Raw genomic sequence first — 20,827 nt, 5'->3', positions numbered from 1 at the left:
GCAAAAACGCGTGCAGATACTGAATGTCCGGCAGAACCAAGGTGAGACGTCTTGTCTTTATTATGGAACAGGTAACCAATAATGTCAATACCTCGGCAAGCAAAGAGTTTGTTTCGTTTGATGGAAAAACCTCCCGTTGTGGGGATGATTTTAGTTGTCAAAATTAAAAAAGGTGTGTTGCAGATTTTTGTTGCAATGTGTAATTCAAGATTAAAATGTGTCTATCTATGGAAGAGACGCTTCTTGTGCACAAAGAGAATGGGTGTTCTCTGGGATATTGGATTTTTTTTTTCCTCCTGAAGCTGGTATTGTAGAGATGCATTCAGCAACAAAACAGCAATCCCACTTAAAGAGGAGGAGGCGGAGAAGAGGGGAGAGGGGTGGGGTGGGGGGGGGGGTTGATACAGACGATTCCAGAGACACAGCCTGCCTGCAAAATGGCTGCCGGTGGGTTACACAAACGTACAAAACGTTGGTAACCATAGCAACAACCGCCTAGCAATGTAATAATAATAACAACAGTGTTCCTCCTAGCCATATCCCTCCAGCTGCAGTGGATTAGAGAAAATGACAAGATGTTCCCTTTTCAAAAGGCCTCCTTTTCCCCCCTTCCGTTGCCTAGGCAACGGCACATAGATTTTCATATAGTATAGTCTCTAGCTCAGATGGCTGCTGCAGGGGCAGGGGAAGCCCAGAAACTGTCAAAGAGTGATATTTGAAGCAGAAACCTTCCCTCTTTCCATCACTGGAGCTGGCTGGGGTTTAGCGCTGGCTGGACCGGGGTGAAACCTGAGTCTGTTAGGTCCCTGTGGTAGTGTTAATGTCCTCCAACCACAACCCTGGGCCCTCACTGTGACGGGTACACACATTTTAACCACCCCCCCCTCTGGCTTTTTCCACCAATCCTCACTCCACTTTCACACCCATCCAGCAAGCCTTTGTCCCCCCCCTTTCGGTCCTCTCCACCATCCCTCATCCAATCCACTCTCTCTCCGACAGAGAGCAGACAGTTGTCAGGGAGGGAGGGGGGGGGGTAATATTCCATAGTGTAATGAAATATGACAGACGCAGCACGCTACACTGGACCTGCTGACGAGGAGGAGGAGGAGAACAGGCCAGCATCGAAGCAACACGTTCAACACAAGTAGAGCAGAGGTGGCCAACTCCCCCCCCCACTACTAGCTCTTCATTGAGCTTCAGAGGTGGCCAACCCCCCCCCACTACTAGCTCTTCATAGAGCTTCAGAGGTGGCCAACTCCCCCCCCCCCCCCCACTATTAGCTCTTCATAGAGCTTCAGAGGTGGCCAACTCCTTCTACGTGTGCATGATTTCCTTCCAGCCCAGGACTAACATGGTCCTGGAGAGCTGCAGTGTATAGTGTGCTGTGCATGTTTATTTTCCAACCCAGGACTAACATGGTCCTGGAGAGCTGCAGTGTATAGTGTGCTGTGCATGATTTCCTTCCAGCCCAGGACTAACATGGTCCTGGAGAGCTGCAGTGTATAGTGTGCTGTGCATGTTTATTTTCCAACCCAGGACTAACATGGTCCTGGAGTGCTGCAGTGTATAGTGTGCTGTGCATGTTTATTTTCCAACCCAGGACTAACATGGTCCTGGAGAGCTGCAGTGTATAGTGTGCTGTGCATGTTTATTTTCCAACCCAGGACTAACATGGTCCTGGAGTGCTGCAGTGTATAGTGTGCTGTGCATGATTTCCTTCCAGCCCAGGACTAACATGGTCCTGGAGAGCTGCAGTGTATAGTGTGCTGTGCATGATTTCCTTCCAGCCCAGGACTAACATGGTCCTGGAGAGCTGCAGTGTATAGTGTGCTGTGCATGTTTATTTTCCAACCCAGGACTAACATGGTCCTGGAGAGCTGCAGTGTATAGTGTGCTGTGCATGTTTTTGTTCCAGCCCAGCAGTTAGTGCTAGGCAGGAACAAAAGCCTGCACACGTCATTGCTCTCAAGGGCCAGGGCTACCTACCCCCCCCTCCCCTCCCCTCAACCGGAGCATTGGGTTTATTATTGAGAGAGCAGACTGTATACTAGCTCTTCATTGGGTTTATTATTGAGAGAGCAGACTGTATACTAGCTCTGCATTGGGTTTATTATTGAGAGAGCAGACTGTATACTAGCTCTGCATTGGGTTTATTATTGAGAGAGCAGACGGTATACTAGCTCTGCATTGGGTTTATTATTGAGAGAGCAGACTGTATACTAGCTCTGCATTGGGTTTATTATTGAGAGAGCAGACGGTATACTAGCTCTGCATTGGGTTTATTATTGAGAGAGCAGACGGTATACTAGCTCTGCATTGGGTTTATTATTGAGAGAGCAGACTGTATACTAGCTCTGCATTGGGTTTATTATTGAGAGAGCAGACGGTATACTAGCTCTTCATTGGGTTTATTATTGAGAGAGCAGACGGTATACTAGCTCTTCATTGGGTTTATTATTGAGAGAGCAGACGGTATACTAGCTCTTCATTGGGTTTAGTATTGAGAGAGCAGACCGTATACTAGCTCTTCATTGGGTTTATTATTGAGAGAGCAGACGGTATACTAGCTCTTCATTGGGTTCATTATTGAGAGAGCAGACGGTATACTAGCTCTTCATTGGGTTTATTATTGAGAGAGCAGACGGTATACTAGCTCTTCATTGGGTTTATTATTGAGAGAGCAGACCGTATACTAGCTCTTCATTGGGTTTATTATTGAGAGAGCAGACAGTATACTAGCTCTTCATTGGGTTTATTATTGAGAGAGCAGACCGTATACTAGCTCTTCATTGGGTTTATTATTGAGAGAGCAGACCGTATACTAGCTCTTCATTGGGTTTATTATTGAGAGAGCAGACGGTATACTAGCTCTTCATTGGGTTTATTATTGAGAGAGCAGACCGTATACTAGCTCTTCATTGGGTTTATTATTGAGAGAGCAGACGGTATACTAGCTCTTCATTGGGTTTATTATTGAGAGAGCAGACCGTATACTAGCTCTTCATTGGGTTTATTATTGAGAGAGCAGACGGTATACTAGCTCTTCATTGGGTTTATTATTGAGAGAGCAGACGGCATACTAGCTCTTCATTGGGTTTATTATTGAGAGAGCAGACCGTATACTAGCTCTTCATTGGGTTTATTATTGAGAGAGCAGACCGTATACTAGCTCTTCATTGGGTTTATTATTGAGAGAGCAGACCGTATACTAGCTCTGCATTGGGTTTATTATTGAGAGAGCAGACCGTATACTAGCTCTGCATTGGGTTTATTATTGAGAGAGCAGACCGTATACTAGCTCTTCATTGGGTTCATTATTGAGAGAGCAGACCGTATACTAGCTCTGCATTGGGTTTATTATTGAGAGAGCAGACGGTATACTAGCTCTTCATTGGGTTTATTATTGAGAGAGCAGACGGTATACTAGCTCTTCATTGGGTTTATTATTGAGAGAGCAGACGGTATACTAGCTCTTCATTGGGTTTATTATTGAGAGAGCAGACCGTATACTAGCTCTTCATTGGGTTTATTATTGAGAGAGCAGACGGTATACTAGCTCTTCATTGGGTTTATTATTGAGAGAGCAGACGGCATACTAGCTCTTCATTGGGTTTATTATTGAGAGAGCAGACCGTATACTAGCTCTTCATTGGGTTTATTATTGAGAGAGCAGACGGTATACTAGCTCTTCATTGGGTTTATTATTGAGAGAGCAGACCGTATACTAGCTCTGCATTGGGTTTATTATTGAGAGAGCAAGACTGTATACTAGCTCTTCATTGGGTTTATTATTGAGAGAGCAAGACTGTATACTAGCTCTTCATTGGGTTTATTATTGAGAGAGCAAGACTGTATACTAGCTCTTCATTGGGTTTATTATTGAGAGAGCAGACCGTATACTAGCTCTTCATTGGGTTTATTATTGAGAGAGCAGACCGTATACTAGCTCTTCATTGGGTTCATTATTGAGAGAGCAGACCGTATACTAGCTCTTCATTGGGTTTAGTATACTAGCTCTGCATTGGGTTTATTATTGAGAGAGCAGACCGTATACTAGCTCTTCATTGGGTTTATTATTGAGAGAGCAGACCGTATACTAGCTCTTCATTGGGTTTATTATTGAGAGAGCAGACCGTATACTAGCTCTTCATTGGGTTTATTATTGAGAGAGCAGACCGTATACTAGCTCTTCATTGGGTTTATTATTGAGAGAGCAGACGGTATACTAGCTCTGCATTGGGTTTATTATTGAGAGAGCAGACCGTATACTAGCTCTTCATTGGGTTTATTATTGAGAGAGCAGACCGTATACTAGCTCTTCATTGGGTTTATTATTGAGAGAGCAGACCGTATACTAGCTCTTCATTGGGTTTATTATTGAGAGAGCAGACCGTATACTAGCTCTTCATTGGGTTTATTATTGAGAGAGCAGACCGTATACTAGCTCTTCATTGGGTTTATTATTGAGAGAGCAGACCGTATACTAGCTCTGTGAAGAGAGTATAAGCGTTAGACATGTACGAATACACTCCTTAAAATGATGAACAGTTTATTTAATGAGTCAAACGAGGCCACGTCGTATAACCCACACAACTAAAACCTTACATTAAAAGTGTGCCACAGCATGAAGGTGGAAACCTTTTAGAAAATGATCAGTGCCACACCGGGGGACAATAAAGTGAAATTTACAGTGCCTTCAGAAATTGTCTATGGACCACTTTTTCCACGTTTTTGTGTTAAAGCCTGAATTTCAAAATGGATTAAATAGAGATGTTGTGTCACTTGCCTACACACAATACCCTATAAGTGGAGTCAATAACTATTCAACCACTTTGCTATGCCAAGGAGTAACATTTACAAATATTATAAATAAAAATTTTAAAAAATGAGCTTAACAAGTCACGTAACAAAGTTGCATTGTGCAATAACAGTGTTTACCGCATAGATGATTGTAAGGTCCCTCAGTCGAGCAGTGACTTTCAAAACAGACTGAACCACAAAGACCAGGGAGGTTTTAAAATCTCTCTCTATTGGTAGATGGGGAAAACATTGAAAAAGCCGACATTAAATATCCCTTTGAGCATCGTGACGATTTTAATATATATATATATTTTTGGGGGGGGGGGGGGGGGGGGGGGGGGACAGTGTATCAACACACCATGTCACTACAAAGACGTCCTAATCCATCCACCTGACAGGTGTGGCATATCAAGAAGCTGATTTTAAAAAAGCATGATCATTACACAGGTGCACCTTGTGCTGGGGACAATAAAAGGCCACTCAAACTTTGCAGTTTTGTCACACAACACAAAGCCACAGATGTGTCAAGTTGTAATGGAGCGTGCAATTGGCATGCTGACTGCTGGAATGTCCACCAGAGCTGCTGCCAGAGAATTTAACGTCAATTTCTTTACCATAAGCTGTTTCCGTCGATTTAGAAAATTTGGCAGTACGTCCAAATGGCCTCATAACTGCAGACCATGTATATGGTGTTGTGTGGGTGAGCGGTTTGCTGATGTCAACGTTGTGAACAGAGTGCCCCATAGTGGTGGAGGGTCTTACGGTATGGGGCAGGCATAAGCTACAGAAAACAAATACATTTTATTGATGGCAATTTCAATGCACAGAGATACTGTGATGATATCCTGAGGCCCATTGTTGTGCCGTTCATCACCTGCCATCAACTCACGTTTCAGCATGTTAATGCACGGTGGCAAGGATCTGTACACAATTCCTGGAAGCTGAAAATGTCCCAGTTCTTCCATGGCCTGCATACACACCAGACATGTCACCCATTGAGCATGTTTGGGATGCTCTGGATCGATGTGCACGACAGAGTGTTCCAGTTCCTGCCAATATCCGGTAACTTCCCACAGCCATTGAAGAGGAGTGGAACAACATTCCAACAGGCCACCAATCAACAGCCTGATCAACTCTACGAGAAGGAGATGTGTTGCGCTGCATGAGGCAAATGGTGATCACACCAGATACTGACTGGTTTTCTGATCCACCCCCCCTACCTTTTTTTTTTTTAAGGCATCTGTGACCAACAGATACATATCTGTATTCCCAGTCATGTAAAATCTATAGATTAGGGCCTAATATATATTTATTTCAATTGATTAATTTTCTTCTATTTTACTGAAACTCAGTAAAATCTTTGAGAGGGTTGGGATGATGCGTTTATACTTTGGTTCAGTGTAGTTACTCCACAACACCATCCGAATTGACCGAGTGAAAATAAGGAAGCCTGTTATGAATGAAAAAAATATACTCCAAAACATGCATCCTGTTTGCAACAAGGCACTGAGGTAAATACCTGCAAAAAACAAATGTGGAAACGCAATACAAATGATTGTGAATACATCGTGTTATGTTTGGGACAAATCCAACGCAACACATTTCGGAACACCTCTCTCCATATTTTCAAGCATAGTGTTGGCTGCAATTTAAAATATATATATATGTATATATCTCAATGCCCCAGTGATTGGGAACGTCGCCATGTGTAGGGTGCCGTCTTTCAGATGGGACGTTAAAACAGGTGTCCTGACACTTATTGTAAGAGTAGGGTGTCCTGGCTAAATTCCCAATCTGGCTCTCATACCATCATGGCCACCTAATCATACCCAGCTTCCAATTGGCGCTCATTCATCCCCCCTCTCTTCTCCCCAGTAACTATTTTCCAGGTTGTTGTTGTAAATGAGAATGTGTTCTCAGTCGACCTACCTGGTAAAATAAATACCTTTTTATGGGTATGCGTGTAATCGCCAAAGACCGGGGAGTTTTTCCAGGATACAAAAGAAACGGAATGGAGCTAAGCATTCAAAATCCTAGAGGAAAAGCTGGTTCAGTCTGCTTTCCATAAGACACTGGGAGATTAATTCACCTTTCAGCAGGACAATAACAAACAGAAGGCCTAATCTACACTGGAGTTGATTACCAAGAAGACAGTAAGACGACGAGTTACAGTTTTGACTTAAATCTGCTTGAAAATCTATGGCAAGACCTAAAAATAGTTGTCCGGCAATTATCAACAACCAATTTGACAGGGCTTTTAGAATTTATAAAATAGTAGGCAAATGTTACACAATCCAGGTGTGAAAAGCTCTCAAGAGAAATTACCCAGAAAGACTCACAGCTGTAATCGCTGCCAAAGGCGATTCATGTATTGACTCACGGGGTTTAAATTCTAATCTACTCAAAATATATTATGTTTTATTTCCCTTTTTATTTATTTACGTTACAATTTCTCTTCGACTTTTGATATAATATTTTGTGTAGATCATTCACGTAAAATGACAATTAAATCAATTTTAATCCAACTTTGTAACACAACAAAATGTGCAAAAAAAAATCAAGTGGTGTGAATGCTTTCTGAAGGCACTGTACAGGTGAGGTCCCAAATTCCCCACAGTGGGTTAAGTGGGCAGTTTGAGTATGGAAGTCTAATGAGACCTTTTAGGTCAATAAAACCAAGAACAGATATGATATTGGTGATAACACCCGAAGACAATTAACTAGAATTACTTTGCTATTAAGACAATACATGGTTTAGTTGAACTCTAGAAATGTTATATTTAGAAAAAGGAAAGAATCAATGAGTTGAAAAGTTGACACTTCTTTTATGAACCCGTTTATTAATAAATCCATAAATATGTATTTTTATATATATGTATATGTATATATATATATATATATATATATATAAAATGTTAGGGATTGGGGTACATTTCTCTATGCACGTTATGAGTAATATTCAGGAAAAGTAATATTTGATAATATTTTATCATATTATTATACCTGAACATGCAGCCATATTATATGTATCTATCAACAGTCTATGTCCGAATACCCATTCTAGCGTACTAAATAGCATGCGAAAAAATATAAATTTTTCTAGTATGTGAAATTTCGAAAATAGAACTCCAAATGCTATGGCTCCATCTAGTTCGCGATCGCGTTAACTATCTGATTATCAGCTGTTAAGTCGGAAAAGACGAGTGAATTCTACTTGATCAAACGCCGAAATTAGTATACAGTTTAAGGACGTAGTAGGCGAGTATAAGTATTCGGACGGACACAAACTTGTGTTTATTTTGTATCGGATGAGTAATAGTCAGTGCAACTTGGATAGCCATGTCCTGTACAACAGGAATGGCTCCCAACATATTTCATGTCAAGTCTAGAAAATGACACATGCAAAAACCAAACAGGCATCTTTTGTATTGTTACTTCCTGAACCAAAACAATAACAGTCCTGATCCAGCATGGTGCAACTTTACCAGGGGAAACCCCGCCCCAAACATCAGATCCGTCCAATCCTCGCACGACTATAACGCCGTCATAATATTACAAAAACTGTGCGAAAAAAAAAACTACTTTTCCAATCAACCACACAGTCTCCTGAAACACCTACAACATGAAGTATTTCTTTGACGTGATCACATGTATCAGCTGGAGCGAGAGTGTGTGTCTGCACAAAGCTTCTCAGGGCTGCCATGTCGGCTCGATTGTAAACACGAGAACAGACAGAGTGGGCTACTGCAAAATGGAGTCAGCACCAGCCTTGCTTCTGTGTCTCATTTCTCCTATAGGCAACAACAACAACAAAAAAAGGTGTAGAAAAGTTAGCTTGCTTATAATATGATTATGTAAAACGGTAGATATCGCTTTCATGTTCCGTTACGCCAATGGTGTTACAATGTAGTGCGTTCGCCCAGCGATTTACCTTTATGCATGGCAACTCTGGCAGGGATATGCACCTTTCACGAATACAATGTATCCGATAACAGTATGCTCTTGTCTTATTTAAACTATGGTCAGACATGCATGTTCTCTTCATATCCGTGACAAAAAAAACAAAGAAAAAAACACTCGGGTGTATAATTCAATTAATTCGGGTAAAAAGCTTTGCTTTTACACTAGACAGATGAAAAGCCGCGACTACTCAGACAGACTGACTGTCTCAAACCTACTCGCGGAATTAAACCGTAACACATGAATATATTTATCAACCTACCTCCGAGTAGCAAACATGTCGTCCATTTCTGACACCAATCTCTAAGGCTCGTTTGTTGACAGTTTGTCTAGAATTGAAGTGGTCGTTGTGAATCGACTCACTCTCTCTCTCTCCTTCCCACCTATTGTCAGGTGCTCAAAATGGAGGACGGCGCAAAGCGCTTGCTCTCAGAGAGGGGCTTCCACTGAGCTGCTGGTGCTGTGACCTCACAGCGTATCCCCACCGAGAGCTCCCGTTTCTACCAGACACAACTGAGCATGTGCTACGACCTTCCACACAGACAGGATGCGGAATCCATCTCGTTCGTCACAACCACAAAGGCATAAACCACGCCTATTTCTATCATTTCTCTTAAAATCAGATTTTAAACCTAACATTATACCTAACCTTAACTTTCAATTATGAGCAAAAAATCAAATGTTTGTTTTAATATATTTATTTCGATATAAACTATTTTGACTTTGCGGCTGTGGTAACTAGTGAAAACCATCTATCTCCCCTCTCGAATGTCTGGTCTATAATAAAGAAGGCCATTGGAATTGAACGCGACGCTGCAGACCGGGGAGACAGAGTGCCCCCTCTCACTGAAGCCACGGAGATTCTAGGCCGACCGCGGTATTGCAGGCATTGTTGACCTATACTTATCTATAACTGGGCTAATAACTCACTAACTAGTGAAAGAATATTAACAAAAGTGCAACAAGGGCGGCTCTGATGTGAAAAGCGCATTTACTCGCTGGTGATTGAGAGACTCGTGAGGCTACCCTCGCCAATAGAATTCTACTCCGTTGCGCTCTGGCTCTGCCAATAAAATCACAGACTCAATCTTGCAAAAGTTAGATTTGTTTCGGTGCATTGAAAAGAGGCTGATATAATGTTGATTCGATCACATACATAAAATAAAAAAAAATTATATAGTGCAAACTGATGAGGCGAACTCAGTGAAGTTCAACCTCTTGCGTCTCTGCGCGGCATGGCACTTCTTTTGCGCTGCGGTCCTGGAGGAAGTGCGTGGCCGTACACGCGCGCATTTTAGAGGGAACACTGTCTATGACCCCCACGAGTGTCACGGGACTCATCTGAAGGTAACCCATTCAAACTAATGGTAGGATGGAGATAGATATAGATATTAAACCTTCATCTGAAGGTAACCCATACAAACTAATGGAAGTATGGAGATAGATATTAAACCTTCATCTGACGGTAACCCATACAAACTAATGGTAGGATGGGGGTTTGTTTTGTAATCCCAAAAATATAGGTGGTCCAAAAAAAGTAATATTGTAAATAATTCCTGAGCTTTCTTTTTTCTCCTAGATATAGGACAGACACTTCAAAACCTTTTTTCTTATGATTTCATTCTTTACTGTATTTTTTTTCGGTGCCAATTATGAAAATATTATTTATATGCTCTATACCAGTAAAGGCCAAATTGAAAATGTTATCAAATAAAACATTTATATTTTTTTGGGAATACCTAAATGGGTCCTAAAATATCTAAATGATCCACATAATGGCCCTAACTGATCCGAAAGAGACTATTCGAAAATAATAATTTTACACCTTGATTACACACTGAGACACGATCACATCTTTTATTTGTGGGAATACTTGGGAACATATTTCCTAAATTAAACTCATTTTTTATCTGAATTCCTAGTGATTGTCTTTGTTAAAAACAAAAAATACCCGATGTACAATATACCACTGCACCAGATTTAGCTAGATAGTTAATTCTCATCTGTAGTCACTTTATAATTTTACTGTATAACATTGATGGGGGGAAAAGTTGCAATGGGAAAGGAAAGGGGTGGAATGGGCCAGGTGGAGGCTGGAGAAGGGGTGGAATGGGCCAGGTGGAGGCTGGAGAAGGGGTGGAATGGGCCAGGTGGAGGCTGGAGAAGGGGTGGAATGGGCCAGGTGGAGGCTGGAGAAGGGGTGGAATGGGCCAGGTGGAAGCTGGAGAAGGGGTGGAATGGGCCAGGTGGAGGCTGGAGAAGGGGTGGAATGGGCCAGGTGGAGGCTGGAGAAGGTACATTTGGGTCGTAACATCGAACAATCAAACTGCGAGCATTAAACAGTATCTTGGAATTCATTTTTCTCGTGACTTTTTATTTTATTTTTTAACCCTGCATTTGCAAGTAGCTTGATGTGTAAACTACTACTAAAACAGTAAGCCAGTCGGCTACAGTAGGCCTGGTGCAGTATATACTATAGCATAGTAAGTAAGAAAGATATTATTTGGTCTTTGAGCAGCAACATACAGTAATAGCGGATTTATGATCAGGCACAATGTTGTCCGGAGACTCCGTATGGAGGGCGTGATGGAGCCTCCTGGAGGCATGCGGAGGCCAAATCGAGCTCCGTATGGAGGGTGTGATGGAGCCTCCTGGAGGCATGCGGAGGCCAAATCGAGCTCCGTATGGAGGGCGTGATGGAGCCTCCTGGAGGCATGCGGAGGCCAAATCGAGCTCCGTACAGCGATGCTTTGCGCCAGACACATTTTGTAACAATGCGGAGAGCTCCATATAGACCCGCATTTACATGATTGGTTGACGGTAGGTGTGGGCGGGAGGTCCTGTATAAACACTAACTCACTTCCTTGACAACAGCAGATGTATGAATGCCCTGTCTTCTCCAGATGTCGTATCACCATTAATGGTGTTAACGCAGACGTCGGATTGACGATGCTTCGCTTTATTTCATTTTAAAGTCAGTCAGGGGGCGGCAGGGTAGCCTAGTGGTTAGAGTGTTGGACTAGTAACCGGAATGTTGCAAGTTCAAATCCCAGAGCTGCCGTTCTGCCCCTGAACAAGGCAGTTAAACCCCCTGTTCCCCGGTAGGCCGTCATTGAAAATAAGAATTTGTTCTTAACTGACTTGCCTAGTTAAATAAAGGTTATAATATATATATATATATATATTTTTTAAAGTCAGTCAGTAAAAGGCGATGTTGCAAGTTCAAATCCCAGAGCTGCCGTTCTGCCCCTGAACAAGGCAGTTAAACCCCCTGTTCCCCGGTAGGCCGTCATTGAAAATAAGAATTTGTTCTTAACTGACTTGCCTAGTTAAATAAAGGTTATAATATATATATATATATATATTTTTTAAAGTCAGTCAGTAAATGGCGATGCATCCGACGTCCGACTTTGGCGTACACAATTTACCGTGATACGGCCTCTGCAGAAATCAGGGCATTTATACTTTTGAGCAGCGCAGAGCTGTTGTCAAGGAAAATGAGTTTATGTTTATTCAGAACCTCCCGCCCTTACCTATCGTCAACCAATCACGTCAATGCGGAGCTATACGGAACCCTCCGGCATTGTTACAGAATTTGAGAGACACACAGGGATGCGGTACGGAGCTCAATTTGGCCCCTGGGTGCCTCCAGAGGCTTCGCAATTCCATCACAACATCCACACGGTGCCTCGGACCACATTTTAGGATCAAGCACAAGTTGTCTTTTAGGCTTACCTGGTCTCTGGGTTGTATCCCAGGATGTAGAAAAAGGAGTCGATGCGAGCTTTGAACTCCCTGGCAGCGAAGATGTCTGAGAAATGGGCAATGTTACACTTCCCCCTGAAACACAAGACAGACGTGGGATAATGTGATTTATTTGTCAACATCTTACAGTCTTATGGTAAAGATATAGGTGTACAAAATATCATTGATATTGTTGCAAGAATGTAATTAATCGTGTTTTTGGGGAAGTGCGTCTTGGAAAAACAAGACAAATGCAGGAAAATGTGTTTTATTAGTCAACATACAGACATATTAACACATTGCTATATGCAGAGCATTCAGACCTGGACTTTTCCCCATTTTGTCACGTTGCAGCCATTTTGTTACGTTGCAGCCATTTTGTTACGTTACAGCCATTTTGTTACTTATTCTAAAATTGATTAAATAGTTATTTCCCCCCCCCCCATCAATCTACACACAATACCCCATAATGACAAAGCAAAAACAGGTTTCTGCTTTTGATTTTTTAAATAAATTAGCAAAAATGTATAAAAACCTGTTATTGCTTTGTCATTATGGGGTATTGTGTGTAGATTGATGAGGGGGGGGGGGGGGGGGGGGGAATAACTATTTAATCAATTTTAGAATAAGTAACAAAATGTGGAAAAAGTGAAGGAGTCTGAATACTTTCCAAATGCACTGTAAGTGCCATGTAATTAAGTGTTTTCTGGGGAGTTCTATAGAGGGTTGCCAGGTGACGTATGATGCTTCCTGGCGGCCATGTTGGATGACCACTGCGTAAATTAATCCGACAACAACAGCCGTGTGGCTACCCCAAGCTGCATGATAACAGTTCCTACGCCTACTTCATTCATCACCATGGTCAATGTCGGTGCCGTATTTGCCTGCTCTAACAAGGCAGGAAAAGACAACGGGACAACATTTTTATTTTTTACAGATTACCCAGAATCATGAAACATCAAGGAGGAAAGATTCAAGAACTGTCAGAAAAACAAATAAACATTTTTGCCCGTCAAGACCTGAGCCTAGACAGCTTTAAGTACAGGATCTTCTTTAATCATTTCATCACTGGTAAGTCTGATTTGGAGTTTATTTTAGCTGTTATGCTAACCAGGCGTCAACATTAGCTAGATAGCTTGTAGTCTAACATACATCGCTCTCATCGGCGGCACACAAGTGTCAGGTTTCGTGGAAGCAATTAAAAAAAAAAAAAAATTCACCTTTATATTTATTTATTAGGATCCACATTTGCAGAAGAAGAAACCACTCTTCCTGGGGTCCACAAAAAAATAAAAATAAATACAAAACATGACAAGTAACCAAAACACAGATACTGATTGACAAGAAAACACTAATTTAAAATACAATATAAATATATGAAATTATGAGTCAAATCACAGGGTAGCCTATGCCTCCTCTGCCGACACTTACGAACAGATCAATAATAACAACCTTGTCTTGAATGTAACCATCTAATCTAGATGGATATGACGTCCATCTACCTTGGAGGAGAACATTATTGTAAAAAAAAAAAAAAAAAAAAAACACTCCGTTGTCACCGACCCGATGATAATTTGTTGAGAAAATGTATGGACATTACAGCATAGGACAAAGGCCTCAACGGGATAGGATATCCTGCTGTGTTGACTGGTTGTTTTAGCCTCAACGGGATAGGATATCCTGCTGTGTTGACTGGTTGTTTTAGCCTCAACGGGATAGGATATCCTGCTGTGTTGACTGGTTGTTTTAGCCTCAACGGGATAGGATATCCTGCTGTGTTGACTGGTTGTTTTAGCCTCAACGGGATAGGATATCCTGCTGTGTTGACTGGTTGTTTTAGCCTCAACGGGATAGGACATCCTGCTGTGTTGACTGGTTGTTTTAGCCTCAACGGGATAGGATTTCCTGCTGTGTTGACTATTGGTTGTTTTAGCCTCAACGGGATAGGATATCCTGCTGTGTTGACTGGTTGTTTTAGCCTCAACATACTCGCTAATGTCCAGTCCTTAGTTAACAAAGTTGACGAAATCAGGGCAAGAGTTGCTTTCCAAAGAGATATCCGGGATTGTATCACTGTTTCACAGAGACATGGCAAGCTGGGGACATGCTGTCAGAGTCAATACAGACCAACAGGATTTTCAGTGCATCGCGCCGACAGGAACAAACATCTCTCCGGTAAGAAGAAAGGCGGGGGTGCATGTTTCATGATTAACAACTCATGGTGTTATTGTAACAACACACAAGAGCTCAAGTCCTTTTGTTCACCCGACTTAAAATTCCTCACAATCAAATGCCGACCGCATTATCTCCCAAGAGAACTCTCCTCGGTAATAGTCACAGCCGTGTTTATCCCCCCCCGCAAGCGGATACCAAGACGGCCATCAAGGAACTTCACTGGACTTTATGCAAACTGGAAACCATATATCCCGAGGCTGCATTTAATATAGTTGGGGATTTTAACAAAGCTAATTTGAGAACAAGACTACCTAAATTCTGTCAGCATATCGATTGCAGTAAACGAGAAACACGCTGGACCACTGCTACTCTAACTTCCACGATGCATACAAGGCCCTCCCCCGCCCTCCTTTTGGGAAATCTGACTATGACTCCATCTTGTTGCTCCCCTCCTATAGGCAGAAACTAATACAGGATGCGCCCGTGCTTAGGTCTATCCAACGCTGGTCTGACCAATCGGATAACACGCTTCAAGATTGCTTCAATCACGTGGGAGTGGGATATGTTCCGGGTAGCCTCAGACAATAACATTGACGCAAGTTTACAAGGAAGTGTATAGGAGATGTTGTACCCGCTGTGACTATTAAAACCTTCCCTAACCAGAAACCATGGAAAGATGGCAGCATTCGTGCAAAACTGAAAGCCACGTACCACCCCATTTAATCATGGCAAGGCGACTGGAAACATGACCGAATACAAACCGTGTAGTTATTCCCTCCGCAAGGCAATCAAACAAGCAAAGCGTCAATATAGAGACAAAGTAGAGTCGCAATTCAACGGCTCAAACACAAGACGTATGTGGCTACAGGATCTACAGACAATCACGGATTACCAGCCCCGTCGTGGACATCGACATCTTGCTGGAGAAGGTGGAAAGTTCCTCTGTGTACACATCACGGACAAACTGAAATGGTTCATGCACACAGACAGTGTGGTGAAGAAAGAGCAACAGCGCCTCTTCAACTTCAGGAGGCTTCCCTTTAGAAAGACACTAATGTCGACTGGATTCCCACTGTGAAGAAGAGCAATGTTGCATCAAATTCCCACTGTGAAGATGAACAATGTTGCATCAGATTCCCACTGTGAAGATGAAGAATGTTGCATCAGATTCCCACTGTGAAGATGAAGAATGTTGCATCAGATTCCCACTGTGAAGATGAACAATGTTGCATCAGATTCCCACTGTGAAGATGAAGAATGTTGCATCAGATTCCCACTGTGAAGATGAACAATGTTGCATCAGATTCCCACTGTGAAGATGAACAATGTTGCAGCATTCCATTCTACTTTGTCCTTTTCCAGATATGAAAGGAGACTTCCCTCAGTCAGACTAGATTATTGTAATATGCTGTGGATATGAAAGGAGACTTCCCTCAGACTAGATTACTATAATATGCTGTGGATATGAAAGGAGACTTCCCTCAGACTAGATTATTGTAATATGCTGTGGATATGAAAGGAGACTTCCCTCAGTCAGACTAGATTATTATAATATGCTGTGGATATGAAAGGAGACTTCCTTCAGACTAGATTATTGTAATATGCTGTGGATATGAAAGGAGACTTCCTTCAGACTAGATTATTGTAATATGCTGTGGATATGAAAGTAGACTTCCTTCAGACTAGATTATTATAATATGCTGTGGATATGAAAGGAGACTTCCTTCAACTAGATTATTATAATATGCTGTGGATATGAAAGGAGACTTCCTTCAACTAGATTATTATAATATGCTGTGGATATGAAAGGAGACTTCCTTCAGACTAGATTATTGTAATATGCTGTGGATATGAAAGGAGACTTCCTTCAGACTAGATTATTATAATATGCTGTGGATATGAAAGGAGACTTCCTTCAGACTAGATTATTATAATATGCTGTGGATATGAAAGGAGCTTCCTTCAGACTAGATTATTGTAATATGCTGTGGATATGAAAGGAGACTTCCTTCAGACTAGATTATTGTAATATGCTGTGGATATGAAAGGAGACTTCCTTCAGACTAGATTATTGTAATATGCTGTGGATATGAAAGGAGACTTCCTTCAGACTAGATTATTGTAATATGCTGTGGATATGAAAGTAGACTTCCTTCAGACTAGATTATTATAATATGCTGTGGATATGAAAGGAGACTTCCTTCAACTAGATTATTATAATATGCTGTGGATATGAAAGGAGACTTCCTTCAACTAGATTATTATAATATGCTGTGGATATGAAAGGAGACTTCCTTCAGACTAGATTATTGTAATATGCTGTGGATATGAAAGGAGACTTCCTTCAGACTAGATTATTATAATATAATGTGGATATGAAAGGAGACTTCCTTCAGACTAGATTATTGTAATATGCTGTGGATATGAAAGGAGACTTCCTTCAGACTAGATTATTGTAATATGCTGTGGATATGAAAGGAGCCTTCCCTCAGACTAGATTATTATAATATGCTGTGGATATGAAAGGAGCCTTCCCTCAGACTAGATTATTATAATATGCTGTGGATATGAAAGGAGCCTTCCCTCAGACTAGATTATTGTAATATGCTGTGGATATGAAAGGAGCCTTCCCTCAGACTAGATTATTGTAATATGCTGTGGATATGAAAGGAGACTTCCCTCAGGCTAGATTATTGTAATATGCTGTGGATATGAAAGGAGACTTCCCTCACTAAAACTAGATTATTGTAATATGCTGTGGATATGAAAGGAGACTTCCTTCAGGCTAGATTCTTGTAATATGCTGTGGATATGAAAGGAGACTTCCCTCACTAAAACTAGATTATTGTAATATGCTGTGGATATGAAAGGAGACTTCCCTCAGACTAGATTATTCCCTCAGACTAGATTATTGTAATATGCTGTGGATATGAAAGGAGCCTTCCCTCAGACTAGATTATTGTAATATGCTGTGGATATGAAAGGAGACTTCCCTCACTAAAACTAGATTATTGTAATATGCTGTGGATATGAAAGGAGCCTTCCCTCAGACTAGATTATTGTAATATGCTGTGGATATGAAAGGAGACTTCCCTCAGACTAGATTATTATAATATGCTGTGGATATGAAAGGAGACTTCCCTCAGACTAGATTACTATAATATGCTGTGGATATGAAAGGAGACTTCCCTCAGACTAGATTATTGTAATATGCTGTGGATATGAAAGGAGACTTCCCTCAGACTAGATTATTGTAATATGCTGTGGATATGAAAGGAGACTTCCCTCAGACTAGATTATTGTAATATGCTGTGGATATGAAAGGAGCCTTCCTTCAACTAGATTATTATAATATGCTGTGGATATGAAAGGAGACTTCCTTCAACTAGATTATTATAATATGCTGTGGATATGAAAGGAGACTTCCTTCAGACTAGATTATTGTAATATGCTGTGGATATGAAAGGAGACTTCCTTCAGACTAGATTATTATAATATAATGTGGATATGAAAGGAGACTTCCTTCAGACTAGATTATTGTAATATGCTGTGGATATGAAAGGAGACTTCCTTCAGACTAGATTATTGTAATATGCTGTGGATATGAAAGGAGCCTTCCCTCAGACTAGATTATTATAATATGCTGTGGATATGAAAGGAGCCTTCCCTCAGACTAGATTATTATAATATGCTGTGGATATGAAAGGAGCCTTCCCTCAGACTAGATTATTGTAATATGCTGTGGATATGAAAGGAGCCTTCCCTCAGACTAGATTATTGTAATATGCTGTGGATATGAAAGGAGACTTCCCTCAGGCTAGATTATTGTAATATGCTGTGGATATGAAAGGAGACTTCCCTCACTAAAACTAGATTATTGTAATATGCTGTGGATATGAAAGGAGACTTCCTTCAGGCTAGATTCTTGTAATATGCTGTGGATATGAAAGGAGACTTCCCTCACTAAAACTAGATTATTGTAATATGCTGTGGATATGAAAGGAGACTTCCCTCAGACTAGATTATTCCCTCAGACTAGATTATTGTAATATGCTGTGGATATGAAAGGAGCCTTCCCTCAGACTAGATTATTGTAATATGCTGTGGATATGAAAGGAGACTTCCCTCACTAAAACTAGATTATTGTAATATGCTGTGGATATGAAAGGAGCCTTCCCTCAGACTAGATTATTGTAATATGCTGTGGATATGAAAGGAGACTTCCCTCAGACTAGATTATTATAATATGCTGTGGATATGAAAGGAGACTTCCCTCAGACTAGATTACTATAATATGCTGTGGATATGAAAGGAGACTTCCCTCAGACTAGATTATTGTAATATGCTGTGGATATGAAAGGAGACTTCCCTCAGACTAGATTATTGTAATATGCTGTGGATATGAAAGGAGACTTCCCTCAGACTAGATTATTGTAATATGCTGTGGATATGAAAGGAGCCTTCCCTCAGACTAGATTATTGTAATATGCTGTGGATATGAAAGGAGACTTCCCTCACTAAAACTAGATTATTGTAATATGCTGTGGATATGAAAGGAGCCTTCCCTCAGACTAGATTATTGTAATATGCTGTGGATATGAAAGGAGACTTCCCTCAGACTAGATTATTATAATATGCTGTGGATATGAAAGGAGACTTCCCTCAGACTAGATTATTGTAATATGCTGTGGATATGAAAGGAGACTTCCCTCACTAGATTATTGTAATATGCTGTGGATATGAAAGGAGACTTCCCTCAGACTAGATTATTGTAATATGCTGTGGATATGAAAGGAGCCTTCCCTCAGGCTAGATTACTATAATATGCTGTGGATATGAAAGGAGACTTCCCTCAGACTAGATTATTGTAATATGCTGTGGATATGAAAGGAGCCTTCCCTCAGACTAGATTATTGTAATATGCTGTGGATATGAAAGGAGACTTCCCTCACTAAAACTAGATTATTGTAATATGCTGTGGATATGAAAGGAGCCTTCCCTCAGACTAGATTATTGTAATATGCTGTGGATATGAAAGGAGACTTCCCTCAGACTAGATTATTGTAATATGCTGTGGATATGAAAGGAGCCTTCCCTCAGACTAGATTATTGTAATATGCTGTGGATATGAAAGGAGCCTTCCCTCAGACTAGATTATTGTAATATGCTGTGGATATGAAAGGAGACTTCCCTCAGACTAGATTATTGTAATATGCTGTGGATATGAAAGGAGCCTTCCCTCAGACTAGATTACTATAATATGCTGTGGATATGAAAGGAGACTTCCCTCAGACTAGATTATTGTAATATGCTGTGGATATGAAAGGAGCCTTCCCTCAGACTAGATTATTGTAATATGCTGTGGATATGAAAGGAGACTTCCCTCACTAAAACTAGATTATTGTAATATGCTGTGGATATGAAAGGAGCCTTCCCTCAGACTAGATTATTGTAATATGCTGTGGATATGAAAGGAGACTTCCCTCAGACTAGATTATTGTAATATGCTGTGGATATGAAAGGAGCCTTCCCTCAGACTAGATTATTGTAATATGCTGTGGATATGAAAGGAGACTTCCCTCACTAAAACTAGATTATTGTAATATGCTGTGGATATGAAAGGAGCCTTCCCTCAGTCAGACTAGACGGTTGTAATATGCCGTGCCTTGGTCAAGCTGAAATGATTGCTGTGCCATTCAGGTAGAGAGCCCTGTCACCTTGTTGTCATGACAACAGTGCCCCTTTAAACCAAATTAAAAGGTGCAGCAGTAACTGCTGATTAAACAGAACGTTTTTTTTGTCTTGCCCCATTGAAAAAAAATACATATTTTTTTTTCTTATAATCTATTTATTTATTTGACAATTTAAACCACATTTAGCATAGACACTGTAATTGTTGCAGAAATGCTTTTCGATGTGGAGGATGAGAGCCGCAGTCGATATCTCCGAAAGGGGAAAGTGAGGCCTAAGCGGGTTTTTATAAATAAGCATCAACCAGTGGGTCTTACGACGGGTACACAGAGATGACCAGTTTACAGAGGAGTATAGAGTGCAGTGATGTGTCCTATAAGGAGCATTGGTGGCAAATCTGATGGCCGAATGGTAAAGAACATCTAGCTGCTCGAGAGCACAGACACAGAGACAGATC

At 41.1% G+C, this 20,827-nt stretch overlaps 1 protein-coding gene across 9 annotated transcripts in view; it reads right to left on the bottom strand.

The window, feature by feature from the left end:
- The window catches only part of LOC110491178 (arginine-glutamic acid dipeptide repeats protein), a 336,789-nt gene that overhangs the window by 83,632 nt on the left and 232,330 nt on the right, over nucleotides 1-20,827 (bottom strand). For 8 of the 9 annotated variants that reach the window (XM_036947766.1, XM_036947767.1, XM_036947770.1 and 5 more), the window contains one exon: nucleotides 12,496-12,600. In XM_036947766.1, the coding sequence (XP_036803661.1) occupies nucleotides 12,496-12,600 (105 nt within the window). Of the gene's footprint in view, nucleotides 1-9,022; nucleotides 9,319-12,495; nucleotides 12,601-20,827 lie in introns of those variants that run through there. The other variant, XM_036947772.1, reaches the window with a different exon arrangement.

Source organism: Oncorhynchus mykiss, chromosome 16 (genome assembly GCF_013265735.2).
Source record: "Oncorhynchus mykiss isolate Arlee chromosome 16, USDA_OmykA_1.1, whole genome shotgun sequence".
Classification (NCBI taxonomy): domain Eukaryota; kingdom Metazoa; phylum Chordata; class Actinopteri; order Salmoniformes; family Salmonidae; genus Oncorhynchus; species Oncorhynchus mykiss.
Note: the sequence above shows the minus strand (reverse complement) of the source record. Positions and strands in the feature narration are given on the sequence as shown.